Below are 15,300 nucleotides of genomic sequence, written 5' to 3'. Positions count from 1 at the left end.
CATCAAATTATATAACCGTCAACTAAATAACATTAATGTTTTAAGAGTTGCTATGACACATTAGGAATGAAAATGAAATTCAAAAATTGCATTAGGTCCAAACGTGATGAACAAACTATTAATAGGCATATTTCCTTGTGTTCTACAAAGCAAATCTCCTGAAATTCACAGAACAACATTTGCTCAAATTGCTATTGTCACGCCTCTTTTGCTGAAGCCCCACTTGTTAAGTGTGTCCTTCCAAGGAAAAAAGTAGGAGAATTTGAAGTCATAGGAAGAAATGCTCTGGTCCCTTGGCAAAAGAGGACTAATCACTAAGTCGATAGGACCTCCCTCTGAAAGCCGCGCCAGTAGTGCTTTCTGGCTGGGCACGAGTAATTGGCTGAGCTCCTATCCGCCACCTTGCAACTAGTTTATGTCTGAGCAAGCAACAGTTAAGGAAACTTGCAGAAAATATATAATTCAAAACAGAAACAAAGCAACAACAGATGTGTTTGCAGTACCAACAACATATAATCAATCATTATCAGTAAAAGGAAATCAATGCGTTATTCTTTTCTATATTAGTGAATTCTTTCCACCTGGGGGAGAGGGGGGCATATAGAGATGTCTCTTATAATGGCTTCAAACTGAGGACAAAGAGGCTAAAACATTTTCAAGATTGCAATATATGCTACTCGCCATGAACAAACCAAAAATGTTAAGGATACACCCACTTTGGAGTCTTCAATATGATTTTCCCACCAGCAAGTGGATGCAATACTGTCAAGAAGTAATACAGATGCCCTGCAATGATTCCCAGCAGATCTGGCAAAATTGATGAACCAAAAATGACATCCAAAGCAAGCATCGCCCATGGTAGATAAAATGCCTGCAAGTATATCAGTGTTGATGTCACAAGTACTAGATATTGAGAGATGCGGCCCACACAGCCAATTAAAAGTTTGCGAATAAACACGAGTCGACCTACCTTAAGAGACACAAGGCCATATATGTTGATTTGGGCATTTGGAAATTCTCTACTCCAGACATAGACAAGCATGAACACAAGTGATATTCCCAAGAAAGGGGTATAAAGAAAGGGGATGGCTGCTAACGCCTAAAACACAGGAGAGAGTGAATGGACAAAAAAATCAAAAGTGATGTTAGCGCATGCATTTAATAATAACGAAAGATGTCTAGAAAGCGTAATACCATATGGAGAGGTTATTGCATGAGCTAAAAGCTCATGTGCTTCATCAAATCTGAAATGTGGATTGGCACCAGAAGGGAAAGGTCAAGTTGGGAGGGGGTTTGGGAGGAAGCAATATCACAATTGACCTTTTCCCTTTTCCTTTTTTTTTTCAGTTTTGATCATTTTCTTTTCACAAGCCAGCCTAATCACGGCTCTACCATATAATAAATCTGCCTTTGATTCGAAAGGACAATTAACTAACAGGTCACAAAGCTGAGTACTAAGGAGGATAATCTAACATACCAATAGTGAAAAAGCTCCAAATAACATCATCCACAAGAAATCTGCTGTCCGTCTATCAAATGGTCCCTTCTCAAGCTGAACTCCATATCTAGCTCTATAAGATCATTCACACGAAACTGTAAGTGCTTGAAAATAACATCACAGGTCTCAACTGATAACTTAATTCTCACGTAGCAACAAAGGAGACTTGCACAGTGAAAACTAGCACACCTTAATAAAGTTCTATCCTATGTAACTAGTACTTACATCATCAAAAGGCGGATTCCAAAATTGATAGAGAAATTGCCAAGGAAAAAGAAGTTTGTGATCAGCCTCCACACCTACAAATGAATGTGAAGTTACCAAAGAGTTCTACTCAATGAAGGGAAGAGTTCAAGAATAACATTTGATAAAGAAAAAAAAAAAAACAAAAGGAAATATTTAGCAAGATCCCATCTGAGAGTAGCAGGCATGTGTACGTGTATGCGTGCCTGTGTGCAGGAGAGAGATGTTTAAGGGCCATTTGGGAACTCTAAAAGAGGGCAAGTTATGCCTCAATGTCAACTTTAAATAAACTGGTTGTAGGTTGAGGGAGCAGCTACCAAAGCAAACTATAGGATGGGTGGAATTTGTTGAAGTTCAAACATACAACAAATAAGATGTATTGAAACAAGGACTTTTACAGAGCCCCTTAGTTCAAATTCATGCACTCAACTTTATATTTAAGCCTATTTAGCTACCACACAGCCCCTAAACCATGTGGCTTGAAGCACACAACCCATCCCTTATAGTAATCTAGGACATAATGAGAATCGCATGCATTTTGGGACACATGTCAATTTAGTAGACTGTGTTAGAAAAAATTTCCCTCAGTTATTTAACCTGAATCAATGAGAATGACATCAACCGCTTTGACTATGGGCAAGAAAAGTGGCATATTGTTTCTGTGGTGGAACTGAGATTATCAATGGAATTGTCAAAATGGTCTGTTATTTAGATACTGATGCTTTTGTAAGCCTCAAAACATCAAGACTAGTGCATGATTCAGAGTCTCTTATGGAGTGTTAATAATCTCATCCAATTGTTATATATACTTCAAGGTGCTACCTATCAGCTGCAAGATAAGTTTGATTAGCAACAAAACATTAAGTAAATACTGTCCAGCAAATTCGATTTCCATTTAAGACGGTCATCTAAGCCGATTTCCAAATTACGTGGATTAGACAAACAGAAAAGAAGTGATGACAATATTGCTGCAGCTAGCTGTTTGTGAAAACAAATATCAAAGTGAAAATTTATTAAATTAAATTATTTAAAAAAATTTAAAAATAGAGAGTTTTAAGAATGAAGAATAGGTGATATCAATAGAATAAGTTAAGTAAAAAGTTTACAAATATGAAAGACATACCTGAAAATGTGAGAATACTGGTTTATATATTAATGCAATATGTAGAGGCTTAAATAGTCCAATCTGGTAGGCCGTGGTCATCAACAGACACAGGGTCCCATAAGTCTTGGTTATGGGTGGAAGAGATTTATAAAACCTGAAACAAAAATGAACAATCAATGATACAATGCTTAAAGAATCAGTTAGAACCATTTATAAAATATTCAAATAATAATGACACAAATTAAACTATTACTGGACTATCATATTCAGCAAGGTGGATAGAAAATAGCTAGGAAGATAAGTCTAAAGTACTAGCATTAGTGTGGCTACTATCACAACTACAAGTACTTTCACTGCTTTCAAGCATTAAGCTTAAGCATAAGGCCAAAAGGCAACAGAACATCATTTTATTACTATCCATAGAGATCCACTGTCATAATAGCATACATCACCATGTTAATTTGTTCCCTGAATAGCAGCCTCATTACTACATGCATCTGTTCCTTCATCATGAAATTTCTGCATTTTAAGGGTCCTAAGCAACAAATAAAGTATTCGGTAAACAAAGATAATCTTTATTTTTCTTTGTAATAGAAATAGTCCAATGAGAGGTCACGATTCATGGTAAATTGGGTAATGGTGTGATCCAGCTTGAATGATGAAGGGCCACCGAAAATTGTACTAAGGTATGCAGCCAGTTGACCCTATCGGCTGCCTCAATGTTGAAACCATGCATGCAATGCACGGGCTGGCTTAGGGGCAAAAGGTTGTTCTATGAATTATGCTGAGTCCAATGATTGCAATACTTTTGCAAACAACAAGACTAAGAGAATTTGAAGTGCCTGAACCCGATGCATTCAAGTTAGTCAGGGGTTTCCCACTAATTTATTTCTGCCAATATCAGGCAAGTAGAAATACAAAGGACCTCGAAATCGTCTATTTGTTAGTTTACTTCTGCTTGCATCCATAATTACGCAAAAGAAATCTCTTCCAGTAGCAACTCAGAATTCTCTAGATTATTAATTAAGCATAGGAAAATCATTCTAACTTTCAAGAATATTAGACCATGTGCATATTTGGGTTAAACATTCAATACAATTCCCTTTACAACTTCTATATGAATGGGTGCAATTAACCATATGCTATATCGATTTCAGTAGCATCCAGTTAACATAAGTCATAGGTGGAAACATAGGTCATAGGTGGGATTGACAGATTCTGTAAGAAAATATTCAGTAACGTGTTATCACAATACTTCGCATGGCTGTATTCCCAAACAGTTTACAGACACCAACACCAAAAGAAACAAAATTGAATAAAACAGCGCAGCCATGGGTATAAACATGACCAAAAAGGAGCACAACTTGAAACAAAAGCACATTATGGTTGAAGAAATTCCAGCTACAACATGCGAGATTTATAATATCATGTGACCAAAAAAGAAATATAATCAAGAACCCAATTGAAGAATCAATCAATTTCAGCACAACGAACTGCAAAAGCGAAACAAAAAATTTGTGCATTTGGGAAAGGAAGAGAGAAGGAGAAAAGGGTATTACTCAGCAGGAGAAGACATTGCAGACCCAGAACGCTAATTCAGTTTTTTTTTTTTTTCTTTTCCTGTTCTTGTAGTCGTTTACGAAGCAAATTCAAACTTGAGATCTCCCTTTTGAAGTGTTTGCAGTGGAGAAAAACTTCGAGAATAAGAAAAGACCGAGAGAAACACGAACCAGAAGATTCCGTATGTTACTGGGTTCTTCGTAGTCACACGTGCCGATCTATTGATGCGAATGAATATCAAGAATCAGGTTTAAGGCCCATGGATGGTTCTGTTGGGCCGCATTGGGCCTACATTTGTGTCTTTAGTAAATCGTAATAAGGGCTGTGGTTGACGACCCAAAAGGAAGGCCTGAACAAGGCTATGTTTTTTTTTGTTTTTTGGGTGAGTTACAAGGCTATGGCTTTGTTACGAGAAATGCTACAACCTACATATTATTTCATAATTATCGTACAATTTTAATATGGCAGTTTTAATTAATTGTTAGATTTTTTTTTAAAAAATGTGTTTGGAATCATTTTCTTACACATTTTTTTATCTATCTTTTTTGTAAATCTATCATTGAATTTGTATGACCCAAATATAAGTCACACAAATTCAATAGTGAATACAAGATAAGTGCAAGAGAAAAGAAAACAAGCATCTCTCTCTCTCTCTCTCTCTCTCTCTCTTTAATAAAGACTAATCAAAGGTTTGGTTATGGCTGTCATATTAACATTGTAAGAAAATTGTGGAATAAAATATAATTTCTACCAAAAAAGAGTATACACATACAGTATGATTATGCATAATGCTAGAAGTCTCTATTGTGTCACTTAAAAAATGAGGTTGCTTTTAATTAAAATCATCATTTTTTTTTTTTTAGAGAAATTCATTTAGATTTCATTAATCGAATAATCAAGAGCATAAAAACTCTTACAATAACTGAGCATAAAGGTCTGAAAGATCATAGCTGAAGCTAAAAGATTACACATCATAAAAGTCAAAACATACAAATCTTACATTGAGATCTTATCTATGACGTCAACATCCGCTAACCCATTGCTTCAGGCAGACTCTATTCAGGACATAAGTAGCCCATTCCCCATGCATGAGCAAAAGCCTCAAGCCAAAACTAGTCATTATTGACCCAAGAGGCCAGAAAATTATTTATATCCTCGACCCAAAGGACAAGACAACAAAACATACAAGAAAATACAAGGAAAAAAGACAAAAATCCACAAAACAACAGCGCCATCGGAGCAAGGAGCGGAGGAAGGTTGCTGGAGGATTCTAGCCAGAGTGTGAGGAAGCTGCGCAGGTGCGTGGATGCCAGAAAGCGACGCAAAAAAGGGCATTGGAGAGGTGCTGTGGAGATCGGCAGCACAGTGAAGATCGCTAAGCTGAGTCACGACGGGAGTTGTGCTTTGTGGCAAAAAGAAAAGGGGGGGGGGGGGGGGCTCTAAGCCAAAAAATTAAAAAAAAAAAAAAAAAAAAAAAAAAAAAAAAAAAAAAGGGTACACAAGAGAAACCGTACAGGCGGGGAGGAGGGAGGGAAGCAAGGCCCATCCCTCCTCCCCCGAGCTGTATCGTCATTAGGTTTGGAAGAAATTTGTGTCATTTCAAAAAATTATTCAAAAATTAATGTTTAAAATTAACCGTTCTTCTTGTTTTTAAAAAAGCTAAAATTGATCTCCCAAAATCGTCTCATTTGTAATGACTTGGAATAATATTTATTTGATCTTTTTTTTTTTTTTTGATATTTATTTGATCTACTGATATCCAAAACCAAAAGAATTAAATGTAATGAATATTGCTGCTAGAGCTAATTTCCAACCTTACAAAAAGAATGGAATATTTAAATAACCTCTCTCTCTCTCTCTCTCTCTCTCTCGCCCTCAATCTCACAGTCTTCCTCGTCACCATTAATTACAATCAACAATTTATGTGATGATTATAAAAGACAAACTAATTATAAAACATGAAAAAATATGAGAAATAACAAATTTACCAGACATTTTTTGAGCATCACTTCTTAGATCATGAATTGGGTCAGAATCAAAGACAACTCTTTGCAGTGTGGTCGTGATTAGCCTGTTAATAGATATCTGGCTAGCTAGCTCTTGTTGTTTTTGAGTTGCTTGTGATTCTTTTGCTTTTTTATTTTTATTTTTTTTATAGAGTTATTACTTATTAAGACTGCAAGACCAAAAGTAGGAGAGGAAAGCTTGGTGAAGTCAATATAATTGAAACGACTAAAAACTTGTTATTCAAATTTCATTACTATCTAAAAGTTTAGATTTTATTTTTATTTATTATTATTTTTTATTTCTTTAAAAAAAAGATTGAAATTCTTTCTCTTCTAACAAGTTATGACTCCATTGGCATCTCCTTCAATCCAAATAACAGGCAAGTAGAAGGTTCGAAGTCCCTAGCCCTAGGGTTTGGGAGAGTCTCATCTCTAGAGGACAACAGAGGAAGAAAAATATATAGAGAGAGGGAAAAAAAAATTTATTGTTGGAAATTCTTTATAAAAGTTTGTCTATTACAGGCGCCTCAATTTATTTCGACATAAAACGTTTTCCATAAAGCATTTTGATAACCCCTTGTTTTATATGTATTATTTTAGGCGTAAAACATTTTCCGTCACAACTCTTCGTTTAAGAATCCTCTTTCTGATAAACACACACGATACGGAACACACCCAAACATCACCTAGCTCCTCTCCCATTGGCGCCAACCACTCCCACTAGTGGAAAGTGTTTTCCAAAAAACATGTTGAATGCGAACCAAATAACGAATTTTTTATTTATTATTATTATTTTTTTTTTATGGTGACAACCAAACATCACTAAAACAGTAGATTAGGGTTTATCTGCAGGGAGGTGGGGGGAACTAAAATGGAGGCCTTGTTTAATATAAATTAAGTTATCTTACTTTGCAGTATACTTTCTAATCATTTATTCATCTGTGGGGGAAGTGATCATCATCTTTATCATCCCTGGCGCACCTAATTGATCATTATATGGCGTGTTTTAGGGCATCCAGGGGCCCTAAACCACAATCATCTATCATGTTAATTAACTGCCATAAGTTTTGTTTGCCTTGCAATAAAATCAGTGCCAATTCATTGCAATGATTAGGTGTATTATAAAGACCAAAAAAAAAACCATAAATAAAAAAAAATTAGGTGCCCTATAATAAGCATTAAACAAAGGTTGGTGTACACCCAATCAGCCTCTCTGTCTGCCAACTTCAAGGCTGATATCATTTTCACATTTGCTTACCTGGGTCCTCACACTGAAGGAGCCAGAGAGGCATCCATCAGGAACATGTTACAAAATCCTCCACTCTATCTCTATGGGTCCAAGGAAGTTTTGTTCTTGGGGCAAAAATACAACTATACAAGTGATTGTCTTGTCCTTTTGTGTTGGAAATTTTAACAAACATTGATGGTGCATGCCTAGCTACTACTTGCCTAGGTTTGGTGCTCCGGATCCACCATCTACAAGAAAATATGTTTTGATGAAGTGATGCTTACTGCACGTTCATCGTCTAGGCTGGCCTGCATGCATTCCTGGATTTCTGTGCTGCTTTTAATTTCTTCTTCACCGAAGGATTAATGCAATCAATAAGCCTAGTTTTCTGTCAGAGTTATACCCTACTACAACTAGGGCTGGCAAAACGGATTTATGTGTCGTTCGTGTCAACTTGGTTAACCCGTCAATTTGTTTATATCAATATGATCACGACACATTTATCAAACATGTTATAAAAATCCGTTTAACCTAAACTCTAACCTTAAAACTATGTGTCGTGTTTGCAGATTAAATTGTCAACCCTAAATTAAGTTAAACTTAAAATTTACTGAAAAAATTAAAAATAAATTGTATAAATGTGTCAACCCACGAACCCGATTAACCAGCGAACCCGTTTATGTCAAATCCAAACACGACATATTAATTAAATAGGTGACCCGTTTAACCTAAACCCTAATCCTAAAATTACGTGTCGGGTTCATGGGTTAAATTTCCAGCCATAACTACAACTCTTTTATAATTTATCATCTCAATCCATCACTTGGCAATCCACACGACATTCATTTTCATAAAATGAAAAAAGAGTTATAGTAAAAATTGTAAGTAATTCATGTTCGCATGTCAAATTTGAATTTTGTCAAGATATGAGTATAAGACTACATAGGTTAAACCCTAATCTGACTCATTAAATTAAACAGATCGGACTCTTTAGCCCTAATCCATTACTTTTGTGTTGAGTTAAAAGGTGATAAAAGAAGCAAATGTGGATGTGGGTGTGGGAGTGATATTTTTGGTAGCGTAGCACCGAAACAAACATGATGTTTTGAATAAGATATGTAAACAATAGGGAAGGATGAACGATGGTAGGGCTACACGCTTGCTCCCCACGTTCCGTTCAACAGATAAATTAGGGGGTCTGGCCTACTCGATGGTGATGGATTACTTGGGTCTTCTTCAATGGGAAGTTGATTGGGATTGAAAAGGATAAGGCTATAAAAAAGAACACTCGGAAAAAAAGTGGAGTAGAATTTGACATACTTGCATGTTAACAATCATATATATCAGCATTAGCAAAAGATTGAGATATATAGATATAGTACTGAAGGGCTGTGGATATATATAATTACGTAAACAAAAAAAACAGCGGGATGAAAAGAAGCCCCACAAGTTTGCAACATGCCATCTAAAGTCAAAACTTGAACAAAAAGATCTACTCATTGGGTTTTAGGATTAACTATTCTACAATTTCTACTTGGTCTTACTGTTCTTCATTCTTTAAGGTTAATATCATGTTAATCCCTATTCCTTTGTGCTGCTGTGAATAAAGTGGCTCTGTCTTGAAAGTTCTCATAAAAACAAAAAATTAATAATAATAATAATATTATTCTTTACACTCATTTCAAGTAGATTTTTAAGTAATATGACCTAGCGTATTTTAAGTAGATTTTTTTTTTTTTTAGGTCGCGGATATAAAAAGCTACTTAAAACACGTTATGTTAGCTTGTATATATGAAATGGGTGCACTAGCATGTAAATAGCAGCATTAATTACTCTTTGGTTAGAGACAATTTTTCTTCAAATTGAAATGAAAATTCTTTCGATCCAATTTATTAAACTGACGTGTTGTTATATCGTGTAATTCTCGCATGCATTTTAAAATTCACGTAAGAATCACATATTCTATTAAAATTGCATATAAAAATCATATACTTTAAAAATATATGTCAATTTAATAGATAAAAAATTTCTCCCAAAACTTTGTCCATTGGTTACATGGGTATGTAGTGAATACAATCAAAGGAATAAGAAAAGTGAATGATTTTTTATATTTAATCCCATAACAGCTGGGAAAAAGAAAGACCTTTTTTTTTAAAAAAAAATAATAATAAATCAATTTTGACTTTTTGAATCCTATGGTGACTTCCCTACCAATTGAAGATACAAACCTGTTACTTTCGAGAGTATTAATGTATTATCAAAGACATATATAATTGTCTCATGTCACTTTTTCTGTTACAACTAAAAAAAATGGTAGGTCATGTTACCAACTTGTCCATTCAAGGTGGCCCTTGGTGTACTTTTGTAATGTACAGGGATTGTTGCATTTGAAATATCTTGCCTTCAAATTTGTGATCCATATGTCTCTAATTAGTCTTCTTTTTCTAAATTCCGAGTCATCGAAACATATACATACACCCAAATATAAACATAATAAAACTTAACAGTTGAGAATGGGCCAAATAAAAGGTTTGACACAATAGTTTTCTAGTATAGAGTCTACGAAAAGGGTCGTTGAAAATAGCAACTTTTAAGACAGTTTAGTGAGAGAATTGCTTAGAAAGACGCATAACCCAGTGCGGCGACTTCTGATGTTTTTATTTATTTATATTGACATATTTTTATTAAATGAGACACGAATTACCTTATGAGAGACATAAAAATCTATTGGATAATAATTGATATTTCAAGAGAGTACTTGATAAAATTTAATTTTAATAAATCATTGGATAAAAAGGCATGCCTCATGTACTTTTAGAAATTTTTTTCCCAAAACAATAAAATAAATAACAAAATGACAAACGGAATGAATATCAAATAATTTATTCCGAAATCAAATCCATCAGCCAATCTGTTAATTATTCCTTTGACATAAATATATATATATATATAAACAAATAAAATACAGAAGTTGATTATCTCCGGAGTTGGAAAGAAAAGCAAACCAATTGGCGCCGTCAAACACAGCCGTCCATAGCGGCGATCAGGGGATTCCACGTTGGCAGTTTCTTAACCTGCACACTCTCGCCCAATCAGCTACAGCTGCAGTTAGGCTTCTCATGAGAACGTGGTGACAGCCATAATCCAGCTGTGGTCTGACCCCACCGTGGGACCAGCTTTCCCCCCACAAAATTCTCCCCAATTTCTCATCTGCACTTTCCATTTTCTCCCCGCCAAAAACAATTATCTTTACGTGGCATTTAACATTTTCAACTAAATTTATTGCCATCACAAATTTGGAATTCAATTTTTTAATTATTTTTAAAATTATTATTGAATTTAGAGTAACATTAAAAGTTATTTGATTTTCACGTCTCATAAAGCAGAAGTCAATAGTTTAAATTATTTTTTTTCGTTTTTAAGAAATAGTTCAATCGGCTAGAATCACGCCTAATGAAGCGGTGGTTACTAGTTCAAATCCCCCTCCCCCTTTTGTGAGATCATGTCAAAAAAAAAAAAAAAAATTATTCCTCTCCTTTCTTGTCCTTATAATTAATCGTTACTTAATTTTAATTAAATAGTAAAGCTTACAATTTTTAACTTTTTTAGATTGAATTTGTGAATTTTTTTATTTTTTTTATTTTTGATGGAAAAGTTTGTGTGTTGTGTTGATGTTAGCACCTAACATATTTTGTTTATAATAAAAAATTGATTAAAAAATATATATTTCTGACATAGTTAAAGGATGAATAGGAAAAGTAGGAAGAAATTTCCGTCCTTTTGTCGTCCAATTATAACTCCTGATGAGTATATGGAATCTTTTACTAGAGAACATTGGTTCCAGGGTCCCACATAAAGAGCCGCATCGCTCTGTTCATAATCCCGTGACGGATTCTCCCGCTAAGGAAAAAACAAGAGAGAAAATCCCCCCCACCCTACTAAACTAACGCGCCCGGAGAGAGACAGAGAGAGAGAGAGGTGAATCCGACATCCATTCTCTAGTCCCTGAAGATAGATGTTCCCAAACATATCCACTTGAGTCACATTTCAGAGTATCACTCTTTCTCTTTGTACCCAAAACAGAGAAAGAAGAAGAAGACAAGTAATACTGGTACAATATGGATCCATGCCCATTCGTTCGGCTGATCGTGGAATCACTGGCTCTCAAGCTCCCGCAGGCGACCAAGCCGGCCGGTCCGGGGGTCCACCCATCCACCACCCCGTGCTTCTGCAAGGTACGGATCAAGAACTTCCCTTCCCAGACCGCCCTCCTCCCTCTCTGCCACACGCCCGGAGACTCTCCTCCTAACTCCTCCACCTCCGCCTCCGGTTTTGACCTCGACTCCGCCGCCCTCCGCCGACTCTCCGGAAAGCCCGTCGCGCTCCGCGTGTCCGTCTACACGGGCCGCATGGGTCGCACTTGCGGGGTCAGCGGCGGGAAGCTTCTGGGACGGGTCCATGTCGGCATCAACCTGGAGGGCGCCGAGGCCCGGCCCCACGTGTTCCAGACCGGCTGGATGAAGCTGGGGAACAAGCCGGACAAGCCTTCGGCCCGATTTCACGTTGTGGTCCGGTCTGAACCGGATCCGCGGTTTGTGTTCCAGTTCGGTGGCGAACCGGAGTGCAGCCCGGTCGTTTTCCAGATTCAAGGGAATATCAGGCAGCCGGTTTTCAGCTGTACGTTCAGTGCGGACCGGAACAACAGGTCCAGGTGAGTTTTGCGTTTTTGTCCGGTACATTTTAGTGGTTTTACTCGTGAGTTTGCTAAAGTGCACCAACTGGTCATCATTATTTTCGTTTTTTCTTTTGATAATTATGGTAATAATGATGAGGTTTTTCTGGAATTGGGTATGGTTTACGCATGTGGGTTGCCATGGCACTACGCTTAGCTGGTTATAAGCAGATGCCAAGCTGGGTTTTTTTTTTTTTTTTTTTTTGGCGGGTTTCTTTCATGGCTAGATCACCACGAAGAAGGCAGATCTAGCAAGTGGGTTTTTATTTTCTTTAATTTTGACCTAATTGGTCCCCTGAAAATTCCATGAGTCGTTATCAACATGTTGGCAGCTAATCTTTGAATTGACATTTCAATTTGACATTGAGTTGTTTGAAGAACTTATTCCCATATTTATTCCATGAAACGATCTCCTCCTAGTAGTAATACCAAGCTCAGAATCCGTACATGAAAATTAGAAACAAGCCATAAATGACCCTCCTCTTCTTTTATGATTTTATTGAGTCCTGCTTTTGGAGATGAGCTCATAAATTTTTCACTGTCTTTCTTCTGTTATATATTTCGCATGACTTTATTTCACACTATCTGCAGCCATGTGAGATGATCATCCATTGCTTTAAGAATATTAATATATAACTCAGAAAGTTAACTAATCAATGGTGGCCTCTTAGTTGCCAAACTCATTTGGTCAAATAGACAATTTCAAATCTCCCCCAACTGTCGTGTTCAACTACCTTGGATTTCCTCCCATGTGCAACATATTTGGTTCCAGTTATATACCATCTGGTTGGTGTTGATATTCCTGTTTGACTTCATTTCTAGTTATATATTTGTTATTCATGTTCTCACAATTGGGCTTAAACTCTTTAATATATTAACAATGATTGTGTTATTATTTAACAAATGTTGACACTTAAATTGAGCTTGGCATTTACCTCTCGTCGGTCTTGTGAAAATCCAGATCTCTGCCATCAGATTTCACCAGCAGTCAGAGGGGATGGAGGAGAACCTTTTCTGGAGATAGGGAGAGGTCAGGAAGGGAGCGAAAAGGGTGGATGATAATGATATATGATCTCTCCGGCTCGCCTGTGGCCGCTGCTTCCGTGATCACTCCATTTGTCCCTTCACCAGGCACAGACCGTGTCTCTCGATCGAACCCCGGTGCTTGGCTCATTCTCCGCCCTCATGGGATCTCCATCAGCAGCTGGAAGCCATGGGGTCGTCTCGAGGCGTGGCGAGAGAGAGGCCCTATTGATGGCTTAGGTTACAAGTTTGAGCTTGTAACTGACAATGGCCCTAACGGTAGCATTCCCATTGCTGAAGGTACCATGAGCATGAAAAAGGGTGGCCAATTTTGCATTGATAGTGGAATAATGAAAGATTCTGCATTGAGTTCAAGGTCACCTGTGAAAGGGTTTGTGATGAGTTCAACTGTGGAAGGTGAAGGAAAAGTTAGCAAGCCTGTTGTACAAGTAGGGCTTCAGCATGTAACCTGTATGCCTGATGCTGCCTTATTCATAGCGCTTTCAGCTGCCATTGATCTTAGCATCGACGCTTGCAGACTTTTCTCACAAAAACTCAGGAAGGAACTTTGCCATGATGAACAAGATTCCTTTTTCTGAACCTTCTGTTAAAACCCATTGTCTTTCTGCAAAATCACGTCAAATGCTGTGATAACCATCTACTTCTTGCTCATTCTGAGCAAACCCTACTGCCCTAGCCAGTTGGTTTGAGCTATATATATATATATATATATTTGCAGCTTCATTTTTACCCTCTATTCTTTCACCCTCATTTTTTTTCCTCCCACAATTTATATACTCTTTTGTTTTTATTCCCATATTCGGGTGCGTGGCCTCCTCTTATCTCCTCTCTGATTTGTGAGACTCTTCTTCGATTAATCATCCTTGATTTTGGGTTTATGAGTCACAACGCCTGCTGGTTTTTGCTGCCATTAATTTGGGTTTTGTTGAGAGATTATAATTAGGGAAAATTTATCTTATGACTGCAATATTGTTCCATGTATTAGCCTTAAACTTACGGATTGATACTGTACAGAAAGAAAAGTGCAAATGTTTGTTCATATTTATTGGTTCTTTGTTATCCATATTTCCACAATCTGCTTGGCTGGTTGAATTGTTTTGACCCTGTAATTGGATCCATACAATTGTTTGTTTTACAGTCTTATATGAATTCTTACTTAGGCTTATATATTGTGAAAAGCCTAAAATATATACAACTTTAAGCAAAAATCAGAAAACCCCATGCATGAACAATTCTATTTAAGTATCTGTATGGCGATTCGATGTATTTATTCATTGTCGCAGCAGTGTGTTGTTGTTCCTAAAAATTCAAGTTAAAAAATAATTTAGCTAAATGGACCCTTTGACTAGGGTTAGCAAAACAGGTTCACGTGTTGAGTTTGTATCAATCCGGTTAACCTGTCAACCTGTTGATGCCAAACCGAACACAACATGTTTATTAAACGTGTGACCCATTTATGATACGAACCTGTTTAATCTAACCCTAAAACTACATGTCGTGTTTGTGTCGGATTCGCGAGTCATGAGTTAAATTGTCAATCCTAAATTAAGTTAAACTTAAAATTTATTTTAAAAATTAAAAAATACATAAATTGTATAAAGGTATTAATCCGTAAACCCGTTTATGTCAAACTCGAACATGACACGTTTATTAAACAAATAAGCTGTTTATGATCCGAACTCGTTTAATCTAACTCTAACTCTCAAATTACGTGCCTCGTTCGCGAATTGCAGATTAAATTGTACCTTTTTTTTTTTTGGTCGGATCTTCTTCTAGTAGGAAGGATTCTCTTTAAACGACATAACATTTTGGTTTAAAAGAGGCAAACGATTTGATTTCGTTAGCGTGTAATGAAGGAAAAGATGACTTAAAAATGACGATCGT

At 36.6% G+C, this 15,300-nt stretch overlaps 2 protein-coding genes across 2 annotated transcripts; one reads left to right on the top strand and one right to left on the bottom strand.

The window, feature by feature from the left end:
• Positions 1-67: 67 nt before the first annotated feature.
• On the bottom strand, positions 68-4,600 carry DER1 (DERLIN-1). Its single transcript, XM_059576222.2, has 7 exons — positions 4,406-4,600; positions 2,865-3,000; positions 1,724-1,797; positions 1,478-1,571; positions 971-1,099; positions 711-871; positions 68-419 (listed from the first exon to the last, which is right to left on the bottom strand). The coding sequence occupies exons 1-7, from the start codon at positions 4,420-4,422 to the stop codon at positions 308-310; spliced, it is 723 nt and encodes a 240-aa protein (XP_059432205.1). The 5' UTR covers positions 4,423-4,600; the 3' UTR covers positions 68-307.
• A 6,943-nt stretch (positions 4,601-11,543) lies between these two features.
• Positions 11,544-14,457, top strand: LOC132166784 (DUF1005 family protein (DUF1005)). Its single transcript, XM_059577669.2, has 2 exons — positions 11,544-12,351; positions 13,334-14,457. Exons 1-2 carry the CDS (start codon positions 11,759-11,761, stop codon positions 13,992-13,994), a joined length of 1,254 nt encoding a protein of 417 aa, XP_059433652.2. The 5' UTR covers positions 11,544-11,758; the 3' UTR covers positions 13,995-14,457.
• The last annotated feature ends 843 nt before the right edge of the window (positions 14,458-15,300 follow it).

The sequence above is a fragment of the Corylus avellana genome, chromosome 11 (genome assembly GCF_965113065.1).
Source record: "Corylus avellana chromosome 11, dhCorAvel1.hap1.2, whole genome shotgun sequence".
In the NCBI taxonomy this organism is placed as follows: domain Eukaryota; kingdom Viridiplantae; phylum Streptophyta; class Magnoliopsida; order Fagales; family Betulaceae; genus Corylus; species Corylus avellana.
Note: the sequence above shows the minus strand (reverse complement) of the source record. Positions and strands in the feature narration are given on the sequence as shown.

What these genes read in the sequence shown, in the direction of transcription:
- LOC132166784 (XM_059577669.2), top strand. Translation starts at nt 11,759, where the DNA reads ATGGATCCATGCCCATTCGTTCGGCTGATCGTGGAATCACTGGCTCTC. An exon ending in GACCGGAACAACAGGTCCAG is followed by an intron (nt 12,352 to 13,333) that starts GTGAGTTTTGCG and finishes GTGAAAATCCAG; the next exon opens with ATCTCTGCCATCAGATTTCA.
- DER1 (XM_059576222.2), bottom strand. An exon ending in ATGGCCTTGTGTCTCTTAAG is followed by an intron (nt 872 to 970) that starts GTAGGTCGACTC and finishes ATATACTTGCAG; the next exon opens with GCATTTTATCTACCATGGGC. An exon ending in TTGAAGACTCCAAAGTGGGT is followed by an intron (nt 420 to 710) that starts GTATCCTTAACA and finishes TTGCTTGCTCAG; the next exon opens with ACATAAACTAGTTGCAAGGT.